At 47.0% G+C, this 13,488-nt stretch overlaps 1 protein-coding gene across 1 annotated transcript; it reads left to right on the top strand.

Moving 5' to 3' along the window:
- Positions 1–10,040: 10,040 nt before the first annotated feature.
- On the top strand, positions 10,041–11,948 carry LOC123411348 (sugar transport protein MST5). Its single transcript, XM_045104278.1, has 2 exons — positions 10,041–10,238; positions 10,330–11,948. The coding sequence occupies exons 1-2, from the start codon at positions 10,106–10,108 to the stop codon at positions 11,730–11,732; spliced, it is 1,536 nt and encodes a 511-aa protein (XP_044960213.1). The 5' UTR covers positions 10,041–10,105; the 3' UTR covers positions 11,733–11,948.
- Positions 11,949–13,488: the final 1,540 nt, after the last annotated feature.

The raw sequence follows: 13,488 nt of genomic DNA, 5'->3' as shown, positions 1-13,488 counted from the left end.
CTCGGGGCCCACTCGGTAATACAACATCACACACAAGCCTTGCAAGCAATGTAACTTAGTGTAAGTTGCGGGATCTTGTATTACGGAACGAGTAAAGAGACTTGCCAGTAAACGAGATTGAAATAGGTATACGGATACTGACGATCGAATCTCGGGCAAGTAACATACCGAAGGACAAAGGGAATGACATACGGGATTATATGAATCCTTGGCACTGAGGTTCAAACGATAAGATCTTCGTAGAATATGTAGGATCCAATATGGGCATCCAGGTCCCGCTATTGGATATTGACCGAGGAGTCTCTCCGGTCATGTCTACATAGTTCTCGAACCCGCAGGGTCTGCACACTTAAGGTTCGACGTTGTTTTATGCGTATTTGAGTTATATGGTTGGTTACCGAATGTTGTTCGGAGTCCCGGATGAGATCACGGACGTCACGAGGGTTTACGGAATGGTCCGGAAACGAAGATTGATATATAGGATGACCTCATTTGGTTACCGGAAGGTTTTCGTGCATTACCGGAAAAGTTTCGGGCTCATCGGTAGTGTACCGGGAGTGCCGGGAGGGGTGCCGGGGACCATCGGGAGGGGTGTCACGCCCCAAGGGGTCTCATGGGCTATGGGAAGAGATAAACCAGCCCCTAGTGGGCTGGAATAAGTTCCCACTAAGGCCCATAAGGTTTGAGAAGGAAAAAACACAAGGTGGAAAGAGTTTCCAAGTGGGAAGGTGGAATCCTACTCCAAGTAGGATTGGAGTAGGACTCCTCCACCTCCAATTTCGGCCAAACCTTTAGGTTTTGAGGCTGCCTCCTCCCCTCCCTCCCACCTATATATACGGAGGTTTTAGGGCTGATTTGAGACGACTTTCTCACGGCTGCCCGACCACATACCTCCATAGTTTTTCCTCTAGATCGCGTTTCTGCGGAGCTCGGGCGGAGCCCTGCTGAGACAAGATCATCACCAACCTCCGGAGCGCCGTCACGCTGCCGGAGAACTCTTCTAACTCTCCGTCTCTCTTGCTGGATCAAGAAGGCCGAGATCATCGTCGAGTTGTACGTGTGCTGAACGCGGAGGTGCCGTCCGTTCGGTACTAGATCGTGGGACTGATCGCGGGATTGTTCGCGGGGCGGATCGAGGGACGTGAGGACGTTCCACTACATCAACCGCGTTCACTAACGCTTCTGCTGTACGATCTACAAGGGTACGTAGATCACTCATCCCCTCTCGTAGATGGACATCACCATGATAGGTCTTCGTGCGCGTAGGAAAATTTTTGTTTCCCTTGCGACGTTCCCTAACAGTGGCATCATGAGCTAGGTTCATGCGTAGATGTCTTCTCGAGTAGAACACAAAAGTTTTTGTGGGCGGTGATATGCGTTTTGCTGCCCTCCTTAGTCTTTTCTTGATTCCGCGGTATTGTTGGATTGAAGCGGCTTGGACCGACATTACTCGTACGCTTACGAGAGACTGGTTTCATCGTTACGAGTAACCCCCTTTGCTCAAAGATGACTGGCAAGTGACTGTTTCTCCAACTTTAGTTGAATCGGATTTGACCGAGGAGGTCCTTGGATGAGGTTAAATAGCAACTCATATATCTCCGTTGTGGTGTTTGCGTAAGTAAGATGCGATCCTACTAGATACCCTCGGTCACCACGTAAAACATGCAACAACAAAATTAGAGGACGTCTAACTTGTTTTTGCAGGGTATGATTGTGATGTGATATGGCCAACGATGTGATGTGATATATTGGATGTATGAGATGATCATGTTGTAATAGAAATATCGACTTGCACGTCGATGGTACGGCAACCGGCAGGAGCCATAGGGTTGTCTTTATACTAACGTTTGTGCTTGCAGATGCGTTTACTATTTTGCTAGGATGTAGCTTTAGTAGTAATAGCATAAGTAGCACGACAACCCCGATGGCAACACGTTGATGGATGATCATGGTGTGGCGCCGGTGACAAAAAGATCGTGCCGGTGCTTTGGTGATGGAGATCAAGAAGCACGTGATGATGGCCATATCATGTCACTTATGAATTGCATGTGATGTTAATCCTTTTATGCACCTTATTTTGCTTAGAACGACGGTAGCATTATGAGGTGATCTCTCACTAAAATTTCAAGACGAAGTTGTGTTCTCCCCGACTGTGCACCGTTGCGACAGTTCTTCGTTTCGAGACACCACGTGATGATCGGGTGTGATAGACTCAACGTTCACATACAACGGGTGCAAAACAGTTGCACACGCAGAACACTCGGGTTAAGCTTGACGAGCCTAGCATGTGCAGACATGGCCTCGGAACACATGAGACCGAAAGGTCGAGCATGAATCGTATAGTTGATATGATTAGCATAGGGATGCTTACCACTGAAACTATTCTCGACTCACGTGATGATCGGACTTGAGATAGTGGATTTGGATCATGTACCACTCAAATGACTAGAGAGATGTACTTTTTGAGTGGGAGTTCTTAAGTAATATGATTAATTGAACTAATTGCCATGAACATAGTCTAATGGTCTTTGCGAATTACGATGTAGCTTGCGCTATAGCTCTACTGTTTTTTTATGTTCCTAGAGAAAATTTAGTTGAAAATTGATAGTAGCAAACTTTGCAGACTGAGTCTGTAAAACCGAGGATTGTCCTCGTTGCTGCGCAGAAGGCTTATGTCCTTAATGCACCACTCGGTGTGCTGCACCTCGAGCGTCGTCTGTGGATGCTGTGAACATCCGACATACACGTTTCTGATGACTACACGATAGTTCAGTGCAAAGTACTTAATGGCTTAGAAGCAAGGCACCGAAAACGTTTTAAACGTCACGGAACATAAGTGATGTTCTAAAGTGATGAAATTGTGATTTCATGCTTGTGCCCTTGTTAAGAGGTACGAGACCTCCAACAAAATTCTTTGACCACAAAGTAAAGGAGAAAAGATCAATCGTTGAGCGTGTGCTCAGATTGTCTGAGTACGACAATCACTTGAATCAAGTGGGAGCTAATCTTCCAGATGAGATAGTGATGGTTCTCCAAAAGTCACTGCCACCAAGCTTTGAGAGCTTCGTGATGAACTATAACATATCAAGGATAGATACAATGATCTTTGAGAGATTCGCGACGTTTGACACTGCGAAAGTAGAAATCAAGAAGGAGCATCAATAGTTGATGGTTTGAAAAACCACTAAGTTTCAAGAAAGGCGAGGGCTAGAAGGGATACTTCATGAAACGGCAAAACAGTTGCTGCACTAATGAAGAGACCCAAGATTAAACCCAAACCCGAGACTAAGTGCTTCTGTAATAAGGGGAACAGTCACTGAGGCGGAGCAACTCTAGATACTTGGTAGATAAGAAGGCTGGCAAAAGTCGAGAGAAGTATATTTGATATACATAATGTTGATGTGTACTTTACTAGTACTCCTAGTAGCACGAGGGTATTGGATACTGGTTCGGTTGCTAAGTGATTAGTAACGCGAAATGAAAGCTACGGCATAAACGGAGACTAGCTAAAGGCGAGGTGACGATACGTGTTGGAAGTGTTTCCAAGGTTGATATGATCAAACGTCACACGCCCCCTTTACCATCGGGATTGGTGTTGAACCTAAATAATTGTTATTTGGTGCTTGCGTTAAGCATGAACATGATTGGATCGTGTTTATTGCAATACGATTATTCATTCAAAAGGAATAATGGTTACTCTATTTGCTTGAATAATCACCTTCAATGGTTTATTGAATCTCGATTGTAGTGTTACACATTGGTGCCAAAAGATACGAGTTAAATGATGATAGTACCGCTTACTTGTGGCACTGCCGCTTGAGTCATGTTAGTATAAATTGCATGAAGAGGCTCCATGCTGATGGATCTTTACTCACCTGATTTCGAATCACTAGTGACATGCAAATCATACCACATGAGCAAGGCCTTGTTTTCATTGAGATGAAACAAGATAGTAACTTGTTGGAAGTGATACATTTTGATGTATGCAGTCCAGTGAGTGTTGAGGCACGCAGTGGATATCATTATGTTCTTACTTCACTGACGACTTGAGTAGATACAGGAGTATTTACTTAATGAATCACAAGTCTGAAATATTGAAAAGTTCAATTCTGTTTCAGAGTGAAGTTCGTCGTAACAAGAGGATGAACTGTCTACGATATGATCATAGAAATGAATATCTGAGTTACGAGTTTTTGGTACACAGTTAAGACAATGTGTAAATTGTTTCACAGTTCATGCCACCTGGAACATCATGGTGTGATGATGTGTCTGAACATCATAGCCACGCACTATTTAGTATGGTGCATGCTGGGATGTCTCTTATCGAATTACCACTATCGTTTATGGGTTATGCATTAGAGACAACCACATTCACTTTAAATGGGGCACCGCGTATTTCCGTTGAGATGACACAGTATAGACTGAGGTTTAGAGAAATCTAAACTGTCGTTTCTTGAAAGTTTGGGGCTTCGAAACTTATGTGAAAAAGTTTCAGTCTGATAAGCTCGAACCCAAAGCGGATAAATGCATCTTCACAGGATATCCAAAACAGTTGGGTACATCTCCTATCTCAGATCCGAAAGCAAAGTGTTTGTTTCTAGAAACGGATCCTTTCTCGAGAAAAGGTTTCTCTCGAAAGAATTGAGTGGGAGGGTAGTAGAACTTGATGAGGTTATTGAACCATCACTTCAACCAGTGTGTAGCAGGGCGTAGGAAGTTGTTCCTGTGGCGCCTACACCAATTGAAGTGGAAGCTGATGATGGTGATCATTAAGCTTCGAATCAAGTTACTACAAACCTCGTAGGTCGACAAGGTCGCGTACTGCTGCAGAGTAGTACGGTAACCCTGTCTTGGAGGTCATGTTGTTGAGCAACAGTGAACCTACGAGTTATGGAGAAAGCGATGGTGGGCCCAGATTCCGACAAATGGCTGGAAGCCATAAAATCCGAGAGAGGATCCATGTGTGAAAACAAAGTGTAGACTTTGGTAGAACTACTTGATGGTCATGGGACTATTGGGTAAAATGGATCTTTAAAAGAAGACAGACGATGATGGTGATAAGTCACTATTAAGAGAAGCTCGACTTGTCGCAAAGATGTTTTCGACAAGATCAAACAGTTGACTATGATGAGTCTTTCTCACTCGTAGCGATGCTAAAGGTCTGTTAGAATTATGTTAGTAGTTGCTGCATTATTTATGAAATATTGCACGTAGGATGTCAAAACATTGTTTCCTCGACGGTTTCCTTGAGCAAACATTGTATGTGATACAACCAGAAGGTTTTGTCGATCCTAAAGATACTAGCAAGTATGCAAGCTCCAGTGATCCTTCAATGGACTGGTGCAAGCATCTCGGAGTTGGAATAAGCACTTTGATGAGATGATCAAAGATTTTGGGTGTGTACAAGGTTTATGAGAAACTTGTATTTCCAAAGAAGTGAGTGGGAGCACTATAGAATTTCTGATAGGTATATGTGGTTGACATATCGTGGATCAGAAGTAATGTAGAATTTCTGTAGAGCATACAAGGTTGTTTGAAAGAAGTTTTCAAAGGAGTACCTGGATGATGCTACTTGAAGGTTGAGCATCAAAGATCTATGGAGATAGATCGAAAGCGCTTAATAGAAGATTCAACAAGATGCATGCCTTGACAAGTTTTTGAAAGAGTTCAAAATAGACCAGCAAAGAAGGAGTTCTTGGTTGCGTTGTGAGGTGTGAATTTGAGTAAGACTCAAAACCCGACCACGGCAGAATAAAGAGAATAGATGAAGGTCGTCTTCTATGCCTTAGCCGTAGAATCTAAAGTATGCCATGCTGTGTACCGCACCTGAAGTGTGCCTTGACTCAAAGTATGTTGAGAGGTACAGAGAGTGATCCATGTTTGAATCACTAGCAGCGGTCAAAATTTATCCTTAGTAACAAATGGACTAAGGAATTTTTCTCGATTATGGAGGTGGTTAAAGAGTTCGTCGTAAAGGGTAACGTCGATGCAAGCTTTGACACTAATCTGAATAACTATGAGTAGTGAAACGGATTCATATAGTAGAGTGGATATTTGGAGCATTTCCGAATAGCACGTAGTAGCAGCATCTATAAGATGACATAAAGATTTGTAAAGAACGCACGGATCTGAAAGTTTCAGAACCGTTGACTAAAACCTCTCTCACAAGCAAGACATGATCAGACCCCATAACTATATGGGTGTTGGATTCGTTGGAATCACATGGTGATGTGAACTAGATTATTGACTCTAGTGCAAGTGGGAGACTGTTGGAAATATGCCCTAGAGGCAATAATAAATTAGTTATTATTATATTTCTTAGTTCATGATAATCGTTTATTATCCATGCTATAATTGTATTGATTGGAAACACAATACTTGTGTGGATACATAGACAAAACACTGTCCCTAGTAAGCCTCTAGTTGACTAGCTCGTTAATCAAAGATGGTCAAGGTTTCCTGGCCATAGGCAAGTGTTGTCACTTGATAACGGGATCACATCATTAGGAGGATCATGTGATGGACTAGACCCAAACTAATAGACGTAGCATGTTGATCGTGTCATTTTGTTGCTACTGTTTTCTGCGTGTCAAGTATTTATTCCTATGACCATGAGATCATATAACTCACTGACACCGGAGGAATGCTTTGTGTGTATCAAACGTCGCAACGTAACTGGGTGACTATAAAGATGCTCTACAGGTATCTCCGAAGGTGTTAGTTGAGTTAGTATGGATCAAGACTGGGATTTGTCACTCCGTGTGAACGGAGAGGTATCTCGGGGCCCACTCGGTAATACAACATCACACACAAGCCTTGCAAGCAATGTAACTTAGTGTAAGTTGCGGGATCTTGTATTACGGAACGAGTAAAGAGACTTGCCAGTAAACGAGATTGAAATAGGTATACGGATACTGACGATCGAATCTCGGGCAAGTAACATACCGAAGGACAAAGGGAATGACATACGGGATTATATGAATCCTTGGCACTGAGGTTCAAACGATAAGATCTTCGTAGAATATGTAGGATCCAATATGGGCATCCAGGTCCCGCTATTGGATATTGACCGAGGAGTCTCTCCGGTCATGTCTACATAGTTCTCGAACCCGCAGGGTCTGCACACTTAAGGTTCGACGTTGTTTTATGCGTATTTGAGTTATATGGTTGGTTACCGAATGTTGTTCGGAGTCCCGGATGAGATCACGGACGTCACGAGGGTTTACGGAATGGTCCGGAAACGAAGATTGATATATAGGATGACCTCATTTGGTTACCGGAAGGTTTTCGTGCATTACCGGAAAAGTTTCGGGCTCATCGGTAGTGTACCGGGAGTGCCGGGAGGGGTGCCGGGGACCATCGGGAGGGGTGTCACGCCCCAAGGGGTCTCATGGGCTATGGGAAGAGATAAACCAGCCCCTAGTGGGCTGGAATAAGTTCCCACTAAGGCCCATAAGGTTTGAGAAGGAAAAAACACAAGGTGGAAAGAGTTTCCAAGTGGGAAGGTGGAATCCTACTCCAAGTAGGATTGGAGTAGGACTCCTCCACCTCCAATTTCGGCCAAACCTTTAGGTTTTGAGGCTGCCTCCTCCCCTCCCTCCCACCTATATATACGGAGGTTTTAGGGCTGATTTGAGACGACTTTCTCACGGCTGCCCGACCACATACCTCCATAGTTTTTCCTCTAGATCGCGTTTCTGCGGAGCTCGGGCGGAGCCCTGCTGAGACAAGATCATCACCAACCTCCGGAGCGCCGTCACGCTGCCGGAGAACTCTTCTACCTCTCCGTCTCTCTTGCTGGATCAAGAAGGCCGAGATCATCGTCGAGTTGTACGTGTGCTGAACGCGGAGGTGCCGTCCGTTCGGTACTAGATCGTGGGACTGATCGCGGGATTGTTCGCGGGGCGGATCGAGGGACGTGAGGACGTTCCACTACATCAACCGCGTTCACTAACGCTTCTGCTGTACGATCTACAAGGGTACGTAGATCACTCATCCCCTCTCGTAGATGGACATCACCATGATAGGTCTTCGTGCGCGTAGGAAAATTTTTGTTTCCCTTGCGACGTTCCCTAACATCCTGCTGGCCCACTGACCCCCCCTATTATTTTATATGAAGGGTTTCGTCCAGGAAAAAATCAGGGAGGAGATTTTTCGTGGATTCGGCACCGCCACGAGGCGGAACTTGAGCAGAACCAATCTAGAGCTCCGGCAGGACGATCCTACCAGGGAAACTTCCCTCCTAGAGGGGGAAATCGTCGCGATCGTGATCACCAACACTCCTCTCATCGGAGGGGACTCGTCACCATCAACATCTTCATCAGCACCACCTCATATCCAAACCCTAGTTCATCACTTGTAACCAATCTCCGTCTCGCGACTCCGATTGGTACTTGTAAGGTTGCTAGTAGTGTTGATTACTCTTTGTAGTTGATGCTAGTTGGATTGTTTGGTGGAAGAGTTTATGTTCAGATCCTTGATGCTACTCATTACCTCTCTGGTCATGAATATGATTATGCTTTGTGAGTAGTTACTTTTGTTCCTGAGGACATGGGATAAGTCATGCTAATAGTAGTCATGTGAATTTGGTATTCGTTCGGTAATTCGATGTGTTGTATGTTGTTTTTCCTCTAGTGGTGTTATGTGAACGTCGACTACATAACACTTCACCATTATTTGGGCCTAGAGGAAGGCATTGGGAAGTAGTAAGTAGATGATGGGTTGCTAGAGTGACAGAAGCTTAAACCCTAGTTTATGCATTGCTTCGTAAGGGGCTGATTTGGATCCACTAGTTTAATGCTATGGTTAGACTTTATCTTAATTCTTCTTTCATAGTTGCGGATGCTTGCGAGAGGGGTTAATCATAAGTGGGATGCTTGTCCAAGTAAGGGAAGTACCCAAGCGTCGGTCCACCCACATATCAAACTAGCAAAGTAACGAACGCGAATCATATGAACATGATGAAAACTAGCATGACAAAAATTCCCGTGTGTCCTCGGGAGTGTTTTTCCTCCTATAAGACTTTGTCCAGGCTTGTCCCTTGCTACAAAAGGGATTGAGCCACTTTGCTGCACCGTTGCTACTTTTGTTACTTGTTGCTTGCTATGAATCATCTCACCACACAATCACTTGTTACCGATAATTTCACTTCTTGCAGATATTTCCTTGCTGAAAACCACTTGTCAGATCCTTCTGCTCCTCGTTGGGTTCGACACTCTTACTTATCGAAAGAACTACGATTGATCCCCTATACTTGTGGGTCATCATCGTCGTACGTTGGTACGGAAGGATGTGATGGGCACTGACCCACCGGGTGTCGTTGGGGCCAACCGGACGGGCCAGCTGTCCTGAATTGTCCGGCGGCGTGACGACCGGGCAGGCCGGCTGCCGCAAGCCGGCCCCCAAATGTCTTGAAGAACGGTTTCCTACGCTTTGGTATAACGAGGGGCCATTACGCCGTCAATGGTATAGGTCTTCATTGGCTCTTGTACTCCTCCTCGTCATCCGTGAAGCTACGACAATACCTACGTGTGCACACCGGGGTGTCAAGTAGCATCCCATCCTTGAAGGGTTAAGTTAAGACGTGTAAAGGAGAGGATTTACCTTTATTTACGTCAAGTAGATGTCGCACGTGTCACTTGTCAAATGGACTTGTGTTATGGTGATGTCTGTAGCATGCTCCTCATTAACATGATAATGCACTGCATTCTACTAGTTATTGTTAGCTTTTATTAATCACATAACCAAGTTTATCACTTGTCAGTTTCTTCGTCTACCGCTTTGACTGTATTAATGACATATTTCATTCAAAGAAATAGCACTCCTACATACTAAATATGGATAGAAAAATGCTTACACTTATGCGAAGCAAACTGAAGAATAGTGATGCACTAATTTTAGCTCGAAGTTCCACTGCAAGAAAGTAGAGTTCATAAATAGGTAGCTTTCATTCTCATCCATGAGTGCATCCACTGGACAGGGTTTGCCACTCTTGGTGCTATAAAGAAGCTATTGCCGCCTCTAAGAATGGGCTACGCACCTCATCTCTTCTTCCTCTTCCTGTGGTCTCTTCCGTCCATCACCGTTGTCTGGCCTGTTCTCAGAGATGGCGGGGGGCGTGGTGGTAAGTTCCTCTGGGGGCAAGGTGTACCCTGGCCACATGACGGCCTTCGTCTTTTTCTCCTGCCTCGTCGCCTCCTCTGGTGGCCTCATCTTCGGCTATGACATCGGCATCTCCGGTACTACCCATTGCTTCATTCAAATAATGAAATGAAATACATCTAACTGTCAATTATAGAGTGAAAAATATGTGGATTCCTTCCCATGAAGGTGGTGTGACGTCCATGGACTCGTTCTTGAGCGAGTTCTTTCCGTCGGTGTATGCCCAGGCCAAGGCAAACAAGGAAAAGAACCAGTACTGCAAGTTCGACAGCCAGCTGCTGACGCTGTTCACATCCTCACTGTACCTGGCAGCCCTGGCAACATCGTTCCTCGCAGCGTCGGTGACACGCATCTTCGGCCGGAAGTGGTCCATGTTCTGTGGTGGAATCACCTTCCTTGCAGGCTCGGCCCTCAACGGTGCCGCCACGAACGTGATGATGTTGATCCTCGGTCGCATCCTGCTCGGCATCGGCGTAGGCTTCGCCAACCAGTCCGTCCCTCTCTATCTCTCGGAGATGGCACCGGCGAACCTCCGGGGCATGCTCAACATTGGCTTCCAGCTCATGACTACCATTGGCATCCTCTCCGCCAATCTCATCAACTACGCCACCGTTAGCATCGAGGGCGGTTGGGGCTGGCGCATCGGCCTTGGCCTTGCTGGCGTCCCGGCGCTTATAATTACCCTTGGCGCGCTCGCCCTGCCGGACACTCCCAACTCCCTCATCGCCCGCGGCTACACTGCGGAAGCCAAGAAGGTGCTGGTCAAGGTCAGGGGAACCTCAGACGTGCACGACGAGTACGACGACATGGTGGCCGCCAGCGAAGAGGCCAATGCCATCGAGCACCCTTGGCGGAACATCCTCGAGCGCAAGTACCGTCCCCAGCTGACGATTGCCGTGCTCATCCCTTTCTTCCAGCAGCTCACCGGTATCAATGTCATCATGTTCTACGCGCCTGTGTTGTTCCTCACAATTGGCTTCGGCGGTGACGCCTCGCTCATGTCCGCCGTCATAACGGGGCTCGTCAACATGTTCGCCACCATAGTCTCCATCATCTCCGTGGACCGGCTCGGACGCAGGGCCCTATTCCTCCAGGGTGGTACACAAATGTTCGTGTCGCAAATAGTGGTGGGGACTCTGATCGCTCTCCAGTTTGGCACCACGGGCGAGGGGGAGATGTCACGCTCCTATGCCATGTTGTTGGTGCTATTCATCTGCCTCTATGTTGCTGGGTTCGCATGGTCATGGGGGCCGCTGGGCTGGCTCGTACCCAGCGAGGTGTTCGCGCTGGAGATCAGATCGGCAGGGCAGAGCATTGCCGTTTGCGTCAACATGACGCTCACCTTCATCATTGGGCAGGCGTTCCTCACCATGCTTTGTCACCTCAAGTTCGGCCTCTTCTACTTCTTCGCGGCGTGGATGGTCATCATGACCACCTTCATCGCCCTCTTCCTGCCAGAGACCAAGGGGGTTCCCATCGACGAGATGAACCTCATCTGGAGCCGACACTGGTTTTGGAGCAAATACGTCATCCAGGAAGGCGGCAGCAATCGCAGAACTCATGGCGTTTAGTCTAGCGTATAGCTTTGTATTTAGCGAGCGTGTTTGAGCTTCACATGTAAGTAGTCACCATAAGATTTTTGGCAGATCAGTTTTACTGCCATCGGACTTTAATTCATAAGTTTTAGGACATCCCGTGACAGAGATGTTTTAGGAAGTCTGCAAATTAAAATGTAGAGATAGACATTTGTTTAGTGATTTCCTGTTATATAGAATATATTGTCTTTCTATTTTCTTAATCTAGGATTTGTTAAGATTGATTATATTATTTTCTATAAGAATCTTACGTTATCTCTACGCGGGGCTTGTTGCCCGTACTCTATATATATTAGCCCTTGAGACTCAATGGTACATCCATCGGATTACGTCAATCTTCCTGGATATTCATTCTACATGATATCAGCCTAGCCTCAATCCAAAAACCTAACCGCCGCGCTTTCGCACTACGCCGTCCCCGGGATGATCAATCTCTATAATCGCCACCGGGGACCGCGACAGACGTACCTAGCATTGATATACCAATCCAACTTTGATAGGCTGCCTAGAGAGTCCTTTTCCTAATCCTTTGATTCGGGGTTCTCTCTCTCTCGTGGGTCGCATTGATCGATATTTTTTGGTTTCTTCATTCTAAGATCGGGTTGGGTCGCCCAACTATGTTGTCGCCCCTGAGTGCCTCTACTCTCACACTAGCTCAATGATCCAGCATATTGGCCGGCACGGCAACCTCGTGCAACGCGATGGCCCGCCGTAGCTGTCGTCCACGCGTCTATCATGCATCTCTCTACGCCAGCCGTCACCGCCGTACTCCTTGTGGGACTCATTCGTCACCTACCGCCTCCACCACGTATGTATGATTGCCTCCCGCATGACCTATGTTCGCCCCTCGGGCCTAGATGCTTGGTGGCACTGCTGCTTTGGTCGCTTGGGCTTTGCTGCTCAAGTGCCTGTGCTAATGCGCTCGTCTGCACGTTGCACTATGTCGATCATTGTCACCATCTTCAGCTTCGACCCGTCCACGCCCCTCCTCCATCGACCGGCAACCCCGACCACGTGCTTGATTAGATTGATCATATGCCAACCCGCAATCTGCAACATCTGTGTCATGGGACCGATCTAGCCCATCAATTGTGCGCTCCTCCGTAGGTCTTGTGAAGACTCTTACCTTGGTCCAGCATGCTCTTCTACCTATCGAGCCACATGCTGTCGTTGCAGCACCCCGACAAGCTGCAGCGTCAGTTCCTAGCGGGTCTCCTCGCAGCTCCGCCGACCGTTGCCTTGTCCCGAGGTCTTCCCCATAGTTGCACCAACCCGCGTGCCGCCGCCCGACACCATTGCCTTGCCCTGAGATCATCCCCATGGTTGCATCGACTCACTCACCGCCGCCATGTCGCCCCTTTGTGGCTTAGTACCATGGCACGCGGACCAAGCTGCCGACCTGAGGACTTTCCGGCGTCACCCCAAGACGCACGCTACCACTGTGTCGCACCTTTGGGCCCTAGCGCTAAGACACGCGGTCCCCTCTGCCATCTCCGACGCTGACTTCTACGTGATATGCACCGCGTCGCCTTCCTTGGCGCAGGAACACCATCGTCTGCACTCGGTCTTTGTCACACTGTTGGGTTCCTCACCTACTTGGAGCACCGCAACCGCGCTCCTAACCTAGCTACAACTGTAGACTCCGAAGGTTGTCATTGTATCTCTTCTTTCGCAGCCGCTAGTACGCCCATAGCCGTCGTCTTTGATGTCCACCCTCTTCGTCTTCGTCCAA

Source organism: Hordeum vulgare, chromosome 7H (assembly GCF_904849725.1).
Source record: "Hordeum vulgare subsp. vulgare chromosome 7H, MorexV3_pseudomolecules_assembly, whole genome shotgun sequence".
Taxonomy (NCBI): Eukaryota; Viridiplantae; Streptophyta; class Magnoliopsida; order Poales; family Poaceae; genus Hordeum; species Hordeum vulgare.
This window is presented reverse-complemented; position numbering and strand designations above follow the sequence as displayed.

Bases quoted from the DNA above. Each gene is read 5' to 3' on its own strand.
- LOC123411348 (XM_045104278.1), top strand. From the start codon at position 10,106: ATGGCGGGGGGCGTGGTGGTAAGTTCCTCTGGGGGCAAGGTGTACCCT. The intron at 10,239-10,329 runs GTACTACCCATT...CTTCCCATGAAG, and splicing joins CTATGACATCGGCATCTCCG to GTGGTGTGACGTCCATGGAC.